Source organism: Amblyomma maculatum, chromosome 6 (genome assembly GCF_055883805.1).
Source record: "Amblyomma maculatum isolate TAMU_Amacu chromosome 6, ASM5588380v1, whole genome shotgun sequence".
NCBI classification, from domain to species: Eukaryota; Metazoa; Arthropoda; class Arachnida; order Ixodida; family Ixodidae; genus Amblyomma; species Amblyomma maculatum.
In genome coordinates, this window is record NC_139349.1 from 67,308,511 (window position 1) to 67,327,089 (window position 18,579).

Here is an 18,579-nt window from a genome sequence, read left to right on the forward strand (position 1 = left end):
TCTAAGGTAAGATAATAATATCAAACATAGCGTTCATTCTTCAGTAGCTGCGCTCCGCAACAGTCCTTTCTTAAAACTCAACGTCTCTCTTCTCTGTGCGTCTTGCCACAATTTGCAAATCAGAGCACGCTTCTACATATATTGCCTCAGGTACAGTCAACAAATAAAAGATTGAGGCTGAAGTATATGCATCAACATCAAAGTGTTTTCTATAATCTCGCTGTTTGCTGCCCGTCATTGTGTAGGTTCTCAGCCGCAATTTCGTGTCCTGCTTCAGCTTTGTGCGGCCAAGAGATGCGTTCGATATCGACGAAAATTGCCACTGGCGGCAACCTCTGACGAGTGCAAACGAAGGCTTTTGAGACGTCCTTGCATTATAAAATCATAAAGTAATAATGCTGAGTGCTAAAATATCGAACCGACCGGTACCCGCGAATGCCCCCCCCCCCCCCCCCCCAAAAAAAAAAAAATGAAAAAAACCGTATTTTCTGTCTACCTTCAGTGCCAGCTGATCGGTCGTGCCTGGAGGGCCGTATTCGAAAATGGTTCCAGGGCTTGGGTGAACCACCCACGTTATTGCGTTATTTAAAGTTTACTCTCTCTCTCTCTCTTTATGCCTACTGTGCTCGACTTCAAAGGAAGAAAAGAGGCGATTACGCATCAGATGCCATTGGCGCAGCGGTTTCCATGGCAGCCGTTTCACGCAAAGTGGTATCATTCGGTTATTGTGCGCACTTAAGCCACGAGACACGGCGCAACGCCTTCAAATACTAGTGAGGTGAGAGAAGGCATATATAGTCGTTCTTCCACGTAAGAGCACGTTAACCTATAGCATTAAATTTTCGAGAGGTTCATAAAATTTTTACTTATAAAAACTATTCTGTTTTAAAAGCAAATATGCTTGATCGCCAATATACCCTATTGCAAATTCGAACATGTTATCTCAAAGTGCGCTTGCATTATTATGATAATGAACTGTCTCTCTAATTTTTGACATCTAACGTCACATCTGCGCGAACTAAGATATATTTCTGTATACGTATCATTTCCTTACTGATAAAATCTCCACGGTTTCATGACATGTTTCATGGCTCTCTGCGCCACTTGAAAAGGTGTACTGCTTGAGAGTTGTTTGGGTGGCGATCCCTGAATGGCCCCTAAGGGAGGTGCGCACTATAGATCGGCTGCTTTCTAAGATTAGACTGACCTTCCTGTAGGGCTGCAAGGAAAAAAAGCTTTCTCTCTCTAGGACTGATAGGAGGAGCAGTTATAAAAAGTGTTTTTGCAGAGCTTTGCACCCGCTGAAAGTCAGCCGCCGCCACTTCTCGGGGACAATGTCGTCCTTCGCCGATGCCCGCTTTCGTTCTGACTCATGGCTTCTGCGGCTGTCCGGTTGCCTGCCGCCCTGCCGAGGCTGCGGGGACCTGCGACCGGAATGGTGGTCCCGGTTGCGGTACGGCGTGTTGACCGTAGCGCTGGTGGCGGTCGCAACTTCACTAGAGCTGGCCGCCTTTATGGGCCGCTCAAGGCGGAAAAATTCGGGCATGAGCCACTTCAACGGCGGACTCTTCTTCACAATCCGTGTGCTCATGTTTGCCAAGGTGATCTCTCAGCTGGCCGCCTTCCTGGCCAAGTCCCACGACACGTGGGCGCTGGTGGAGCGGGCGACGGAATACGAGCGGACGCGTCGCCAGCAAGACCAGCGCAGATCTCGAGGGTTCAAGACCGCCTACAGGTGAGACCAGCCGTCAAAGCGAACGTAGCTTATTGTATGCCGCATTAAGGACGCAACCCTCAATCAACCCTGTTCTTAGACACACCTCCCACAACCTATTACTATATATAGCAGTATCCCCCCCCCCCCCCCCCCTTCCCCATGCGGTAATAAAATTATACTGTCAACAAACTCATGATAGACTAACGCCGCCTATTTATTCAGGCTTTCAGGCGGCTCAATGCGTCCGGGGGTAGAACTGCGGAGACTTGAATCGGCGCGATCTGCAGGCCGTACTACCGACCTCAGTGCTCATTCTTACGTTATTTTTTCTGCAAGCACATACTGTTCTGGCCAGCCAATGCAGAAGGCCGTAATGGTTTACAGTTCAATATTCTAATTTTATTATACATCTGTGAGCATCTATTTAGTGCCCTACGCTGTATTTGCTATAATAATAACACTGATAATATACTCTATAACTAACATTATAATGCAAGTCATGTATGCTATACATTGAAGTAAAAAGCGCCAAAAAGACCAATCTGTTTTGCCAACGAACAGTAAAATGGCCGAATAAGGTTATTCCGTATCGATATATGCTATATACTAGAACATTAGCAAGAGCTTTCTGACTGATAGGGACATATATAATATCCAATATGAAGCAAAGGACATAAATGCGCGCGTAGGTTTTTGCAGGTATTATCAAGGTGCGCGTTCTACGTGAGGTGGCAACAAAATTTTAGATAGACCATTCACGGACGGTGCGATTTGACAGCTTTAAATATGCACGGAGTACAGTAAAATGTGTAGAACAGAAGATGACTACCCAGAAAAAAAAAAAAAAAATTATGGTTGTGAAAGGAATTAAATGGTGTCTGAGATACACTGACGATAATTTAATTTGCTGAACACTGCCCAAAGGCATTGCGGCAGCATTGTCTAAACTAATATGAGTTTATAAAAACAAGTCACGTGAAATATTATAGCAGTAATGTGCGTACTAAATAGCAGACGAATGAACAGCGTAGGGTAAATTATTGACCAAAATATCGATCAGTAATCAACTGAAAATAGATTCCTGGAGTAGCCAGACTTTATTCTGCGCGAAGCTGTTACTGACTGAAGTTAATAATACAAATTGAAGTTGATAAAGCCAAAGTTTTCGAAACCAAACATAGACAGCTTGTTTGGTAAAAAGCTGTGATTTGGCGTTATCGCAACGAAAGTTTCTCGTCTATTAATAGAGCGTGAAAACCTTCGCTGCGGACAAATGAATTATCTAATACGTCGGCGAAGCCATCGAGCATTGTACTTTTCTTTGTATGAGACGGTACAGACAAGGTGGCATAATGACACGGCTGTCAAGATAATTGCTCATTTTTCAAAACGTGCGTGTTTTAGCTTACACACTACAATCGTGATATAGGATGATAGTGTTTCAGCTATATTCCGCGCAGGTTCTCTGTGAAGTAGAATAAATATCGCAATTTTCATACATCTAGGAATGAAATCAGTAACAGTTCCGTTTGAAAGTTAAAATACATCTTTTAGGGCGGTAAATGGTTTATTCTCAATGACGACACAGATTCCATCAAAACCAGGGGAATTATAGGACTTAAAGGTACCAAGGATTAACTGAAGCCAGAAACATAAGAAATATAAGCCGACTCTGGGATGTTATATTGCGTAGTGCAAGTTCCTAGGTGTGCCTTATAAAAGACGAGAAACTGTACATAAAAAAGGTGTTAAATTTCATAGCAGTACGATGGCACTCGCTAGATAAATGTAGCCGAACGAATTCAGCCTTACTGCCCCGTCTGTTGATGCTTCGAAAGTATTTATCGATGGCCAGGTTTTCTTCCTGTCACCGCGAGCCACTGACTTCATTGTGAAAATAGATCAGTTTCGCGTTCAGGAATTGTATCATTTACTCTGCTAGTTGTTTCCAATTATTTATGGCGATATGCTTTATTTTTATTACAATTGGCTTGAGCGCTTCAATATATTGATGCTCACAATGAGCCGGATAATGCTTCTATGTAGGAACTGAAACATGAAATAGAGACTGGTGAGGGTTTGGTCTCTTTTGTGGGGCTTCAACATCCCAAATCGGCTTTGTGAGGGACACAGCAGTGGAGGGCTTCGATAAATTCGACCATCTAGAGCTCGCTCTTTAACGTCCCCTGGCATGGCACAGTACACGAGGTGCCTTGCTCTTCACCTTCGTCTAAACGCGACCGCCGTTGCTGTGGTCAAATCTGAGTTGCCAGGCTCTGTAGTCGAGCGCCCTAACAATCTACATACCGAGGTGAGGCAGAAGAAACAAATGACTAAACCACGATATACAATCTACTGTCCCTCGAAGTCACACTGCTTTTCTTAATACAGTCACAGCCCACGACTGACAGAGTAGCGCCAACCAAACTTACATTGCACCGTAAGGAGATACAGCTTTTGTCTTAGGTATTGGAACAGTCGCAACACTAATGGTTACTACTGGTGGCACACTTTAAGCTAAACACGGGTAAAAGTATACTAACTGCAACGCTTAGTCATCGTGACTGGTGGTTAGCCCGTCGATAGACTCACCTCCCAGCATCTTTGGTTGGTGAAGAGGAGACGCGAGAGCAGAAGCGGAGACGATGTTAGAACGGAAGGATGGTGGTGTAATTTCAAGGTCAAAGCATGCTTTGTGGACCATTTCGTTTTTTTTTTTTTTTTTTAGAAAGAGAGGGGGGGGGGGGGGAGGGGAGGGGGGCGCTCCATGGGCTCTGGGTCGCAAGTTAAAATGAAAAAAATGCTGCACAAGCAATCATTCATCAACCCTCTTACAACCAACGATATCATGCGCTCCCGGAAGATGTGAATTCCAGTGGATTTTTCTTTGTAAAACCAGTTGTAATGTTTCTCAAACGCGGTAGTGGGCAGTCCTTTAGGGACCAGTAGTTATGACCGCGCAGTTAGGTTCAAAGGACCTATACCTTTTTCTCAAGCATGCATTTGGCAACTTCTGCCTCTTGCACAGCTCTCAAAAGAGGCCTTTATTTGACTAAACATTTCCCGTTGTTGGTTACAGGGCTCTGTACCTGCTGGCCGTGACCACATTCTTTACGACACGTTGGCACGTGTTTCTGATGTGGCTGCACGCCAGACTTTCCGTGATGCTGTCGGCGCTATTGTCCATCGCCACCGTCGTGGCGGCCATTGCCGTAGCTGTCTGGGACATCTCTCCCGGCATCCTTGCCAAATGCTTTGCCGAGGTCTTCGTCCACTACCTCAGGGCCGAAAACAAGGCGCTGTCGGCAGCCGCTAACGGCCAGGTGCTGGTCATCGGCGATGGAAGAGGCAGGTGGGGCGAACGGAATGGACGATCTTCGCTCATCTCGATGCTGATTTGGAAATAAACGGCGCACCTAAAAAGCCCCTAGCGGTGCAGCTTTCCCCCCTCTCACAGTAGCGAGCCATCACTAAACCGGAGACCTGGAGCTGTATTTTCGTAAAATCGCTTCCCTTTCTTTTATTGTTTTCTCTTTGTGATAAAACTCTGCTGTCAGTGACGTCTTACTTCACTGCAAGAAACCGTTGCCGTTCCCCTGTTGTGATACTGAGGTCGGTTCGGACCGATGATAGACAGGCAAAATAATGCGTAGGAAAATTAACTTAAAGGTTGGCTTAATTTCAAGTAGCAAAAACCAGATCAAACCATAAGAGCCGAGAAAAGACGCTGCCCATTTTTCGGCCTGAAAAACACGTTCGACGCCACGGCGGAATGAGGTCGACATGGAAGATGGAAACGCCCGGTGGTTAACAAGCAGTAAACCACCTGGCATTTCCATTTTCCATCGCAACCCGAACAGCATATTATCATAACAGAACAGCCAGCATCCAAGCCAAACGCATTTCTTTAAATTATTACTAGAGATAATATACATATTTTGCATTTACCGAACGCTTCGTGGTCACTCTCTAGTCGAAAATATGTCGCACCCAGTAAATCTTGAGGAATCGCCAGCGCGCCTTCGCGATGCTCCCTTTATTCCATGCCTTCTTCGATGCATTTCTCTCCACCGCTACCCAACTACCTTCGGAAAGCAAATGTTTACCCTCCTTTTCCGATTTTATCTAAAAGCGCGGAGTATACGGCAGGTACTTACATTATACGCATGTCTTGCAATAGCTTTAACAGCTGCAGTTTAACAGTTTAACATCAGTCTCCAGACGCAGCACCCATGTGTCACAGCTCCCCACTCCAATTAGAGGAGTGGCCATCAACTTACCGATACCCTCGACCCTATTCTCGCCCACGTTCGAGCTCCAGAAGCGCCAACCACCCCACACTTCCCGTCATACATCCAGCTCATACAAGGAATCTACCACCTACAACCCCACCTAGCACGCGAATGAAAACCCGACTATCAAAACGAATTCAGAAAACAAAAATGCGCATTTACGAATATGACGCGATCGCATTAATGACTCTTTTGTGGATCCTCGTTCACCTATATGCCCTTTGTTACTCGCATAATCACTATAATCCCTTAATTTAAGCCTCTATTACCTCGCACATATTCATCAGCATGGCGCCATAAACTGCCCGGTTTTCTAAAAGATCACCCGACATAGATTCCTATATAAAGCCCCGAGTCAACCAAACAGTATGGACGTGCCTGCGCGACCTATAGAAGTAGCATAGCTTATACCTCGGCCAAGAGTCCTGGAAGGTTCCATTCCCTTCTCACCCTTCCATCTAAAATGTATACATAAAGACAGTGTTGGCACGCCTGCCACGTCACGTGATCTCGTGATGTCGCACAACCCGCCGACCGATCAGCACCTAGACATGTCGCCTGCCCCTTGACATTGACGTGCTCGTAATTTCTCACTCACAACTTTGACAACGCTGTATCTTTTTTTTTTTTTTCAAGACAGTGCCTTTAAAGCTTTCGAGTTAAAAAGCAGTAGGAAAGCCAGCTACCCTCCAAAAACACCAGCAACCAGCTCCCTGCCGCTCTACTGCCTATGAAGAGGGTAGGAGGAGGGGTGCTAGCCTGAACGCCATTCTCGATGCACCAACCTCCTTCCATGACTCGCGCATCCACAGTCATCGACATTAAATCTCTAGAAAAAAAAATGAGTGACGCTTAAAGTACGCTTTTAGAATTTTTCAAAGCGTTAGTGGCTCCCGTCTGCGGCTCTCCCTGCTATTCACCTAATTACAGATCCCTTAATTTTCGCCTCTACTATGTTACACATGCTCATGAGCGTACTCTCCTGAGCCGCCTCAATATCCGAATAAGCACCCGCCTTAGATATAAAGCCTCGCTTTACCATGCTCTGCGCACATGACTGCGGGGCATAGGGATATTTTTCATAGGTTTAAGCACTCGCGCATGCTTGACCACATTGTGAGAACAAAAAAAAAAATTCGATAACGAATGACAGCACAAAACAAGATAACGCGGCTTCAAGCGCACGCAAATATATCGCTTGTGATATTCATGCTTCGTTCATAGAAGTTTCATTCATTTTCTTCACCTTTGTGTTGACAAAAGGAGAGATGCATTTTTATTTCGTACTAACCCGCGTCTTCTCTCCTCGGTTGGCAGAGGAGATGACGTGCGTGCTGTGCTCGGAGAGTGCCGCGCAAACGTGGAGGCTGTGGTTTGCATGCTCGGATCAGCGCAAAAGCTTCTGGGAACGCTGCTGCTTCTGTCATTCGGCGCCAACATGGGTGTCGTGTGCGCCGTACTCTACTCGCTCACCGATTCTTCGACCCCTGCCAGTTTTCTGATGTCAGGGACCATGTACGCTGGTCTCAACTTCGCCGATGCTCTGGACATCGCCTTCGCTTCCGAGTCGCTGGCCACAGAGGTCAGGTTTCTGTACTGTCACATCGCTTAAAGGCTGAATCGCATGCACGCGAAAACTCACGCAAACGCGACGGCGGCACGCGTCGCGCGAAGCCTTCGCGCGAACAGAAATGCATGTGTCGCTTGGCTCGTCACTCGGATCGGCCGAAATAGAAAATTTCGCTCGTTCGCCCGGAAGTAACCGTACGTCACTGCCGCTCATTTTGCATGCTTTCTTTATTTTGCTGTGTTGCATTGTGATTGTGCATTACCGCGTAAACATTTCGCTTTGTACGAACAATGGTGGATAGCCAAGGATTCAAAGAACGTCTAATCGCAACCGAAACAACAATAGAAACAAGGGGTCACGTGACTATTCGTGCCGATTACAGTGCAAGTTCACACACATTCGATACGGTTTGCTGTAAATACATTTTACTTTGCCATGTTGTCGCAAAATAACTTTAATTCTTGCAATCGTTATGACTGTTGTTGGATTTGGCAATAGTTTTGCGGTGTACTAAGCCACTATGCCAGCCAAATGCCAGCCACACGACCTACACAGAGCGTTGTCGTCGTTTCGCTCGGTTCGCGCTGTCGCGTGCATGCGTCTTAGGCGACGGAGCGAACCATGATCGCTTTCGCCGCGTCGCCTTGTCGCTTCGCTCACTTTTTCGCTCACATGCGTTTCCCGCTTAATGCTACCGCCCAAGCTTTATAGCCGTAGCTGTTTTTGAGCTTTCAGCACCTTAAACAACGGGCCGTAGCAGAGAAAATGCCTGCACTATGCCAGAATTCTTCTTATCAATAGCAAAAATGTGCCCCATTTCATTTTGCAGATTGCGGAGATGAAGTGGACCTTGCGATCTCTCCCATTTCAGGGCCACTCCAACGATTTCGCCAGAGACGTAAGCATCGTTTCTTTACTAGGGTCGCTTTACCGCCACGGTGGCTCAGTGGTTAGGACACTCTGCTGCTTATTTCAAGGACGGGCCGCGGCCCGATACAAGTCGCGGCGGCCGCTTTTCGATGTAAGCGTTAGGTGTCCTTTACAGATGATATTTTACAGCGCACCAGTAAAACGAAGACCTGAAGAAATAGGCGGCACAAGGGGTATCCTGTGCGTTTATCAGCTCAGCGCATCATTATGCGGGAGTTCAGAGTAAACGATGCACGACAAATAAGAGTGGAAATAGGTCTTCTGTTTCGCGATTTTACTTCTTTGTGGGGGCGAAAAGCAAGGCGCCCGTGTGCTATGCGATGTCAGTGCACGTTAAAGAACCCCAGGTGGCCGAAATTTCCGGAGTCCTCTAATACGGTGTCTCTCATGGCCTGAGTCGCTTTGGGACGTTAAACCCCACAAGCCAACCAAGCCAACCATCTACTTCTTTGACCATACTTCCGCGCACAATCCCCGCATTATATCGCCGACGAGAAGACTTTTCCCCAAGTGTCGCCATGGTTATCACCTCAATCAATCTCGCATTCATCATCTTCAGTTCTTATTGTGTGACGAATAAGTTCATTATTATCAGCAACAGCTCGACTCACCTCCAGAGGAATGGATATACGCTCTTTCTAAGGTACCGGACACCAATAAACATTCGCGTTGGTGCGACGTGCACGAAGCGTGAAAGGATTACAGAAACAAATCTTTTGGTTGCATGTTTCCTTTTTTATTTGTTTGCTTAAAACCATCGCAGGCCTTTAGAGCACGACCAAGCACGATGGCCATAAACACGTTCTCAGTACAAATGTGTCAAAAAAAAAAAAGGATTAGTACAACGTGAAAGTTAACACAGTCAACAAAGCTCCTGAAATACAAACTGTAGATGCAAATTACCATAGCCTCCTTTATATTCTATAGTGCTTTATTATTTTTCTATATACCTTCATTCTTTCTCCGTATAATAAAAAAGAGGCTGTGAAAATACAAACAATGAATAGCATAAAATACACGTATAAAAATACAGGGTTGCTGAAAGGCAGAATAAAAACATACTAATACTTGACTCTGAAAATAAATGCTGTTAACAATCCATCGTACCAAACAGTCAGCGCTGATTAGAGTGGTTCGTGGCAACTTGTTAGACTCTTAAATGGTGCGTGGTGAAACTGAGTATTTGGAAGAGGTAGTCCTAACACTGTATATATAACGATATAACGATGCGCGCCGTCAGTGTATGTATGAATCCCTGCGGGACCGCTAAATAAATTTTAATCGAATGTCTTCCCTCACCTGTTCGGTTTCAGCCGACAAGTGAGTCTATGACGTCACAGAAAATTTGATTTTAATTGCTGCTTCGCCATTTTAATTCACTACAACAGTAAAGCCAGTAAGCCTCAGGCGCTGGACGAAAACGAACTGAAGGAAAAACGATTTTAAGTTTCTTCATGTTTCACGATACGACCTTTGGCGTCATATTCATCGCACGACTATTAAAACCCGAACCAAAACAGATAAGTAATCAGTAAAATTACAAATTACTTCAAAGTCGCAGACGAGCACAATGTGCTGATTCTTGTACGGTAATGTCTTACGAGTCGTCACAATGAACAAAGCACTGAAATTAATTCTGCTCTCTATACTCTTCTAGTTAGGAAGGAGTTGAGAACTCGCTTTGCCTACGAACTCTGAACCAATAGCCAAAAAAAGCAGTGACCAAGCGCATCTTTTGCTCGCGGTTGTTTTTATCAGGCGTATGAGAAGCATACATATACCTGTATTGCCGTGATAACGAACTTCTGTTAAGCCGTTTGTTACGGAAAGAGCTTCAAAACAAGCTACGGGGATGGCGAAACCGACACAGGAACCTTAATCCGAAACCGCTTTTCGAGCCACAGCAGAACATGGCGATACCGTGCGCAGCCGGTAAGAACACGAAAAATATATAGCATGTATACAAAGCATTCGTATCGAGCACGATATCGTGTGAAATGTGCGAACGCGGGACCTGCAACAGTGCTATCTAAAAAAATATGTATGCTGCGAGAGGTTAATTGTTTAGTTAACGATTCGGCTCCTTTGTCATCACACTTAAAGTGTTTCCAAACTGTTATTTTTCACAGGTGCGGTCGTTTCACGAAATTCTCGACCCATCATCCATGTTTCTCTCAGCGCACGGCTTTTTTCGTGTGAATCTGGCACAGATGGTTTCGGTAGGTATGTGGTTTTTAAGCAGTGCAATTTTCTGGCATGCGAGGTAGCCACACGGACCAAAGCCCAGTACTGCGTAGAAGTCACCCATCGCGAAGGCCCTTGGGCGATAGCTGCACTCCGTGTGCAAATAGACTAAAATTGTGTATTTAGTATCAAATATCGCAGATATAAAGCTCGAATAAAGTTTTGCGCACTTGGAAGTTGAGTAATATAGCATATACAAAGAGCACGACGATGGGCAGCGTCAATTATTATAGGGAGACTGTCACACAAAAAGCCTATTAGCAGCTTTCGAGAGCTTATGGCTCATGTCATAGTGAAAAAAATATATATCATTAGTTGATAAATATGAAAGGGAAGTTTCAATGGATTGGACGTGATAGACGGGTGGTTTTGGTTCACCTCGAGCTTGCATACGTTTCAGTGTGTGTGCCGAAGATGCGCAGCACTATTTAATGTCACGTGACAATGCAATAAAAAAATTTTCACTCTATCCCTATGCAGTCACCACCTTATGTAAGCTGTCTCTTTTTCATTTTCCTACATGCTTTTAACGTTAATGAAATTGAGCCACAAACTAATGGCTGTCTTGATTAGTGGCCACAATACTTAACTGTAACTGCCAGCAACAGGCCTCAAGGACGAATATCACTTGCACATTTGTTCATGCTCCCCGTTTCCTTATTTTGCAGATGGGTGCGGCCGTGATAACATACACAGTTATACTCATCCAGTCCAGCCAAGAAACGAGGACCTGACGTCATGGAGATCTGGCGACCATTGCCGCGCACTGTATTATGCATACCGGCCCAAAACTCCGATTCATTTTATTGAGCGTGCTTCGAGCTCGAAGCCGATGGGTTACGCTTGTGTAAACATGAATCGAAAAATAGCACAATTTTTCTCGATGGGATTTGATGTATCAGCCAATACATCCTCGCACTTCCCCGGCCCCGTCACCCACGCCCTCCGGCTGGGCAAATTGCTTGCATGATGTACAAGGACAACAAAAGGAAATGCAAACAAACTGCGTTTAAGTGCAGCACTGTTCGAATTTCTTGTCGCGCTTGCAGCTGGGTGATGACAAAAACACAAAGGAGCCGTCCTTTATACAATTATGGAGTACTCGCGTGTTTTAGTTGCCACCCATGGAACTCAACGAAGGTAAACAAGAAAGCTAGGGACCTACAAGGAGAGAGAGGGTGCGAATGGGGGAAAGGTGATGATGTCATAGCACAATGAACTGGTAAACACACACACACACGCGCGCGCGCACGCACACACACGCACGCACGCACGCACACAGGCGCGCGTGCGCGCACATACACACAGCTCACAGCACACCACGTAGAGGGACACACACTCACCCTCATATTCCGGCACAAATGTATATGCACGCACGCCACTGATTCGAAAAAAGCTCAAAGTACACAGAAACATATCCCGGCCCAAAATTAACGCGTGTACACATCTGTGGGTTCGCATTGTAAGCAATGTCGTTGTGCGCACAGCACAACACTCCCGAGTATCACATACAAAAAATCTAATATTTCACACAAGTACTTGAAGAGAGCCTTTAAAACAGATAAGCTTTCAGTGTGTCTCATCCTGGAGACTGATATGATGATTTTCCATAACATTCATAAAGAGGTGCCTCACTCACGTATAAGCTTTGTTTTTCCAAACCTGTTTTACATCCCAAATTTAGTGGGTGAACCAACTTACTAAATACGTACTGTTCATAGCTTGACCTTTCCTCGCTCTCTTTTTACAAACTCTATCATAGATACCAGGGAGCTTTTGTTAAGCACACTAGCGCCATCCTCATCTAATAACAAGAGACTACCACTAAAAATGAGATATCTTTCTCCTTCATGCTTGGAGAAAGCGAGCTGACATCGTCAATGCCATTCAGTGCCAGTCTTGCTTCTGGCAGCTGTGAACTGTAATGCATGATACATCCTCTTATTGAATTACCCACCTTGTGACACAAGAACTGCGCTAACCATACACCGCTCAAAGAGCAGTGTAAGGTCATCATCTTCCATAATCCCTTCGAGGCACTATGGCCCTGCTTAGGCCACTGCGAAACCGTACACATGCCTGTTCATGAGAAAAGGGATGTCTAGGCATGCTTCACTCATGTGGACTCGTGCGAATCCGGCTTCACGTATCAACCGACCACTGTCCCTGTTCAGGTGGCAGCCGCAGGTGATGCGCTTGGCCAGGGGCGTCGCCACGTTTTGCAGAAGCCTCGCCAATCCCGGCCATGGATGAGCCACATGCTCGCTGAACAGCAGCATCCCGCCCTTTCGTGTGGAAAAAAAAAAAGTATCTTTACGCTGAAGCATATATTTGCAACGGAGATACCACTTAGAGACCTTCTTGTAAGATAGACTACTGCCGTATGTCACACGTTCTTCTGGCTGATAAATATGTAATGAGAAGAGTTACTAGTCGTTATGAAAATTTTACTGCGCATAGAGTGTGTCAAGCAAGGTGGAGCTATATTTTAATTTAGCTAAGATAGAAATTGCTTGAAATAACATTTCGATGCAGTCGAAACTCAAAAAAAGTATAAAAAGTGTCTACAACCCACACTGGCTTGGCTCTAAATATGACAATGGATGGGAGAACTCTAAAATGAAAAGGAAACGTGGATATAATAAGGCGCCCATGACCGTTTAGGAAGGCTGGTTGGTTTATGGCATTTAAAGTCCCAAAGCGACTCAAACTATGAGAGACGTCGTAGTCAAGGGCCGCAGAAATTTAGACCGCCTGGGGTTCTTTAATGCGCACTGATATCGTGCGCCTGGCAACACACGGGCGCCTGGCTTTTCGCCTCCATCGAAAATCGGCCGTCGCAGCCAGGATTCGATCCCGCATCGTTGGACAAAGATACAGAGCGCCCTAACCACTGCTCCATCGCGACGAGGTCCAACGGAGCTGATCAAAAGAAAAAGCGGGTCAGTATATCGCCCATGGCATTTATAAAAGCTGGTGTTTGTATGATTTGCGCTGAATGAAGTGTTTCTGAAACATGAATAGAAAGGCAACTGCGTAGTCGAGTCTAACATGGTCACCTTTGTGATGACTTTTGGGCGGGCTTCCACTACCGGCCCATCGAGTTTTGGGCATGAACCGCTGCCATCGACGTGAAAGAATTGTTCTGAAGTTGCAACACTGGACACACTATGCATTTGTGTAGTGTAAATCAGCTTTCGTGATAATTTTGTTTCTGAGGGCTGTTCGTTGTTTCAATTTCCTATTTGCATATTCACTGATCTTCCAACTTTGAAAGGTGAAAACCAACCCGAATTACTCTTAAATTTTTTACTTTATTTCTGCAGCCTGTCCACAACTTGTTTGGATAAAAAGAACAAACAAAAAGTTAATTTGCAGAATTAACCGCATTCGTCGTCCTTAAGTTTTTAGAAGATTGCTCTCACTCAATTAAAGTTTTTAAAATAACCTTCAATAATTTACTCATTCCAACTCAGATTTTTCTAAGAGTATGATCACAAATGAAAATATCAGTCGCAGAACAGCGGCGCCTACTCTTTACAGCTAATGCAGTTGTAACTTCCAGGCTAGGAGCCTAACAACTCGTTAATTTCACCGTGTAATAAACCATTATAAACAAACAGCACAAATGACTGGACATGCGAAACTCTGGAAACGCCTAGACTTTATGGTTTTTTTTTTTTTTTTTTTTTGTTCTCAGGTAAGGTAAGTAAAACCAGTGACATGGGTCAAATATTCAAGACAATGCCCCCATAGGGGTAAAAAGGTTAGTAATAAAGAAGTAATTATTTTAGCGTCCATCTAAGCCCATCCATACGGTTAAAGGAAAGCCATGCAGCTTTCGCAGGAACTCCGTAGAAGAAAAATTCGTCCTATTCCAGGGTTCCAGCACGCGCCCACCGCCCGTCCGGGGCAGTCGCTCTACCAACCTAAGCTAGCAAAGACAGTCGGCGGACAGATTACAGCGAGAAGGAGAGTGAATTGACCAATAACGCGAACCCGGAACGGTGTTTAGGAGAACGGTTTAGGAGAATCTCCGAAAGAGGAGTAGATTTATAATAATATAGCCTTTACTCAATAGCAACCCCCTGAGGCAGCGATATGAATGCAACAAGCGAAGACAACAAGTTCGCATCGTAATAGCTCAGGCTTACCGCACTAAGCTGAGCTGAACGCCTGCAATTCTTTTTTAATCCTATTTTCTCCTTTCACGACTTTTTGCTTAAAAGAGAGAGAAGAGAGAGAGAGAAGGCAGAGAGGTTAACCAGGAAAGCTTCCGGTTTGCTACCCTGCACTGGGGAAGGGGAATGAGGAGTTTAAAGGAGAAAGATAGAAGAGAATGATAGGAAAGGTAAGGCGGCGAGGAGCACAGTCACCGTTTCTCAATCAAGTTTGTGTCTCTCATAAAACACATAAGTGCTTTGAAGGCTTTGCCGTTAGACGCCTTCTGTGGCCATGGGCCGAGGATTTTCTCCTCTGTGAAAGGACGGCTGTCAAGATGGTCCAGAGCCGAACGCAGCGCATATCTTTCGCTTGAAAAAGCAGGGCACTCGCAAAGTAGATGCTGTGTGGTCTCTTCGCAGCCGCATCTTTCACAGTTAGGGCTATCCGCCATTTTCATCACATGAGCGTATTTTTTGGTGAATGCAGCACCGAGCCACATACGGCACATCAGTGTTGTTTCGCGCCGCCCTTTGTTAGGGGGAACACGAAGGCGCAGCCCAGGGTCTAGTTCCCTGAGGCGTCGATTTGAAAATTCTCCTTAAAAACATTGGTCAAAACCCATGTGCTCCAATGCAGCAGAGTGTGTGAAGAAACACAAAGTCACTAACAGTCCTAGCAACAACCAAAAAGAAAGAAACCCTGGGAAGCTGCTGGTAGTGCATATCATAATACGCGTTAACGCTGGGTCATACACCTTGCCCATAGACAAAACACATGTGACGTACGTGCTCTGCGTAATCGGACACTGTTCAGTTTTGCACAGCGGTTCAACAGGGAGCTGCTGCCGTTCACCTTGGCAAGGACGCGGCGACATTCGTGCAGCAGCTTTCGGCCATCGGTTGCAGAGCACAGGACGTAGGTCAGTAGCACTGCGTCAAAATGTCCATCCGGCAGCTCGCACATATTTTCTCCGTAGCCGATGATCGACCGCTGCATCTCCACCTGAGAATTGGGAGCAGCAGATTCATTCAAGAATCAATGCTTCGGTCTAAGAAACTTCGCAGACATGTCAATCTGCGCCACGGGGCCCGGCGTGCCAATAATAATAAAGAGTTTCTGCAGCGTATGTCCTCATCACTTTAATGGTGACGGTGGTTTAGTAGGTTAATCAATTAGTATAGTAATTATATTAATTACATGAGCATCATCCTCGGCCCATAGGAATAATAGAAATATGATAGCAGAGCATAGTGGAGATGGAAGGAACACAGCAAACGCACAATGAATGCGGAGGAAGACTTATGAGGAATTACCATTTGCGGAAGGGTTCATTTAATTGTCCAGTGCTCAGTTTCTTGAACACTTCTTGTCAAATAAATCGGAAGCAGTCTATTTTCCCTATTAAATATGTTTCGTCAAGCGAGGGGAGATATAAAGGGAAGGACCACATAGGTTGCTCCATACCGAACGATCCTGCTCAACTAGCTACTGCACGCAGTGCTCCCCAAACAACACATATTCGCTTACATTAGCGAAAATTCAAGGATAACCTCGCGTCACGGGTCATATTTCACAAGATAAGCACTGCAATTTCCCAGTATCTCATCGTCTGAGTGCAGAGCGGCATAATTGTTATGTTCGTTGTATTGCATTAATTTTTATTTGCGAATTTTACGTGAACTATAGTCAACAAGAGCCTCGGTTGAAGTTGGTAGAATTGAATTGCTTGAAGCTCTCTTGGCTGCAAATTGAGAACATACAGGTGACAACTTCATGGCGTGCGTTCTAGACATTCGTACAAGCCACGTATCTTATGTGCCCAAATGATCTTGTCATCTGGCGACTTCCATACATATACCGCTAGTCGTCTGTATGAACTCAACAACCCATCTTAGGCTGTGTTGAACACCACCGTCAGTCAACTTTGTGACGTTATGTTGGCTGCAATAAAAAAAACTGGAGACTCTGCTAATCAATCAACCAGTGAACCTAAAGGTCATAATTTTCCCTCTAAAGTTCAGTGCACAAGAAAACGGATTGCCTGGAAGCATACGGGGCTTTACGTGTTCATGAAAACCGCACTTGCTGACTGTTCCGCTCGTACGTATTCAACTCAAGGTTAAACGTGCTTCAGTCACCATTTTATCCCTGATCTACCAAGATTGCCTTCATCAAACGCTACTAGTATTGCACAATAACTTGCAGAAAATGTTTATTCTTTTTCCAGAGGTACATTTTAGTATTCGGTTTTCTATCATTAAGGACCCTGCAATATTTGATTGAAATCTTTCATTTCGAGTCAGTGCGCATTCAGTTCTTGATTTGGATCCGGAAAGAACCCCGGCACTCGATGGCTAATATTAAACAAAAAAAGACATGTTTTCCCGAAGTTGCAAATACCAGTCCTTACGGTCGGCCAGCACAAGATAGCCCCAAGTCGGACACCGTGATGCCTCACATTTGCTCCCGAACCATCACTTTAAACCTGCAAGTGTCCCTCGTAGGTGATGTTCAGAATTGAGAGCAGCAAATAAAAGACTTTTGTAGGCAAAATTTGCCCTTGGACATTGATGTGGCCAAGGAAAATCCATCTCACAGTAGTTACATTTCGCAGTCAGTGGCTCTCGCGTTGAAGCCGCTTGCGGCACTGATATAGACCTTACAGCAGAAGCTCAGTCATCAAAGTGAAAATATTAAAGCATAGCAACGTAGCTAAAGTTGCCATCACTTTTCTTTGCTTATGTCATCTTTGCACTTCCTTTTGTTTCGAAAAGCTTATCGTGCGAGACCACCGCTTTCTAGTATAGTCTGCGCACCAACTCCCTCCGCCCAAATGCCAGTATGACTGAACACGGTTAACAATGCCAACCACCTCTCTTCTGTATATCAATTTTGCTGTCGCGGTTAATGCGTACCGTTTTCTTCTTAGTGTGTCCAAGTGATTGCCACGAGCATGAGACACTCCTGTATAATATGAAGACAATGAGCTTTCCGTTGGAAGACGTCTTTTGCATCATGTACCATAAAGATTCAGGACGAACTGAGTGGCAAGCAGTGGCCCAGATGGTGCTTTTTTTTTTTTTTTTTACATTTCCAAACTTTTTAAGAACACTAGCCTTATATGGGGCAGTGGTGAAGAGACATTCTTTCCATGAAGTGACTCAGGAAAGAGTATTTGCCGACAGGCCATCTGTAAGGCTAACCCCGTCTGCGTTTAAATCCACTACCACCACCATTCAACTCTGGCATGAAAAGAGCTCTCAAGTAAACAGAACAATATACCTCACCTTCGGGTTCCGCTTCACTGCATCGAACAAGTCGCCGTTAAATTCCCGGTTCGGATCCAGACTCCAGTACTGGATGCGGCGTCGCACGAAAGGCAAGTTGGCTCCAGGGCCCGCCCCGACTTCAAGCACCCGCAACAAGTCTCGTGACCGCAGCCGTGGGTCGTGGGAGTCAAGGTCATCCAGAAGGACCATGACGCGACGTCTCACCGTTGCCAGGCTGTCACCCCAAAGCGCCTGGCTGATCGCGTACACACGCACCAGGAACACCTCGCGAAACTTGCGACTCACGCTGATTGGAAGCAGCAACAGCAGACCCGTGAGCGCAGTGCCCAAAAGGAAAGCATAGCCTAAGGTGGCGCGAACGTACCTGTTCAT

General features: G+C 45.4%; 2 protein-coding genes across 2 annotated transcripts; one reads left to right on the forward strand and one right to left on the reverse strand.

The window, feature by feature from the left end:
* The first annotated feature begins 1,334 nt into the window (after positions 1-1,334).
* On the forward strand, positions 1,335-11,583 carry Gr64c (Gustatory receptor 64c). Its single transcript, XM_084607951.1, has 6 exons — positions 1,335-1,735; positions 4,797-5,069; positions 7,327-7,591; positions 8,409-8,477; positions 10,639-10,728; positions 11,422-11,583. The coding sequence occupies exons 1-6, from the start codon at positions 1,335-1,337 to the stop codon at positions 11,485-11,487; spliced, it is 1,164 nt and encodes a 387-aa protein (XP_084464077.1). The 3' UTR covers positions 11,488-11,583.
* A 1,202-nt stretch (positions 11,584-12,785) lies between these two features.
* LOC146185934 (thiol S-methyltransferase TMT1B-like) lies at positions 12,786-18,579 on the reverse strand. Its single transcript, XM_084607952.1, has 3 exons — positions 18,205-18,579; positions 15,770-15,919; positions 12,786-13,038 (listed from the first exon to the last, which is right to left on the reverse strand). Exons 1-3 carry the CDS (start codon positions 18,577-18,579, stop codon positions 12,805-12,807), a joined length of 759 nt encoding a protein of 252 aa, XP_084464078.1. The 3' UTR covers positions 12,786-12,804.

Coding starts and splice junctions, on each gene's coding strand:
- Gr64c (XM_084607951.1), top strand. CDS start 1,335: ATGTCGTCCTTCGCCGATGCCCGCTTTCGTTCTGACTCATGGCTTCTG. Junction 5,070..7,326: donor ATCGGCGATGGAAGAGGCAG/GTGGGGCGAACG, acceptor CTCGGTTGGCAG/AGGAGATGACGTGCGTGCTG. Junction 7,592..8,408: donor CCGAGTCGCTGGCCACAGAG/GTCAGGTTTCTG, acceptor TTCATTTTGCAG/ATTGCGGAGATGAAGTGGAC.
- LOC146185934 (XM_084607952.1), bottom strand. CDS start 18,579: ATGAACAGGTACGTTCGCGCCACCTTAGGCTATGCTTTCCTTTTGGGC. Junction 15,920..18,204: donor CAGTGAAGCGGAACCCGAAG/GTGAGGTATATT, acceptor CCCAATTCTCAG/GTGGAGATGCAGCGGTCGAT. Junction 13,039..15,769: donor GTCGCCGCGTCCTTGCCAAG/GTGAACGGCAGC, acceptor TCCACACGAAAG/GGCGGGATGCTGCTGTTCAG.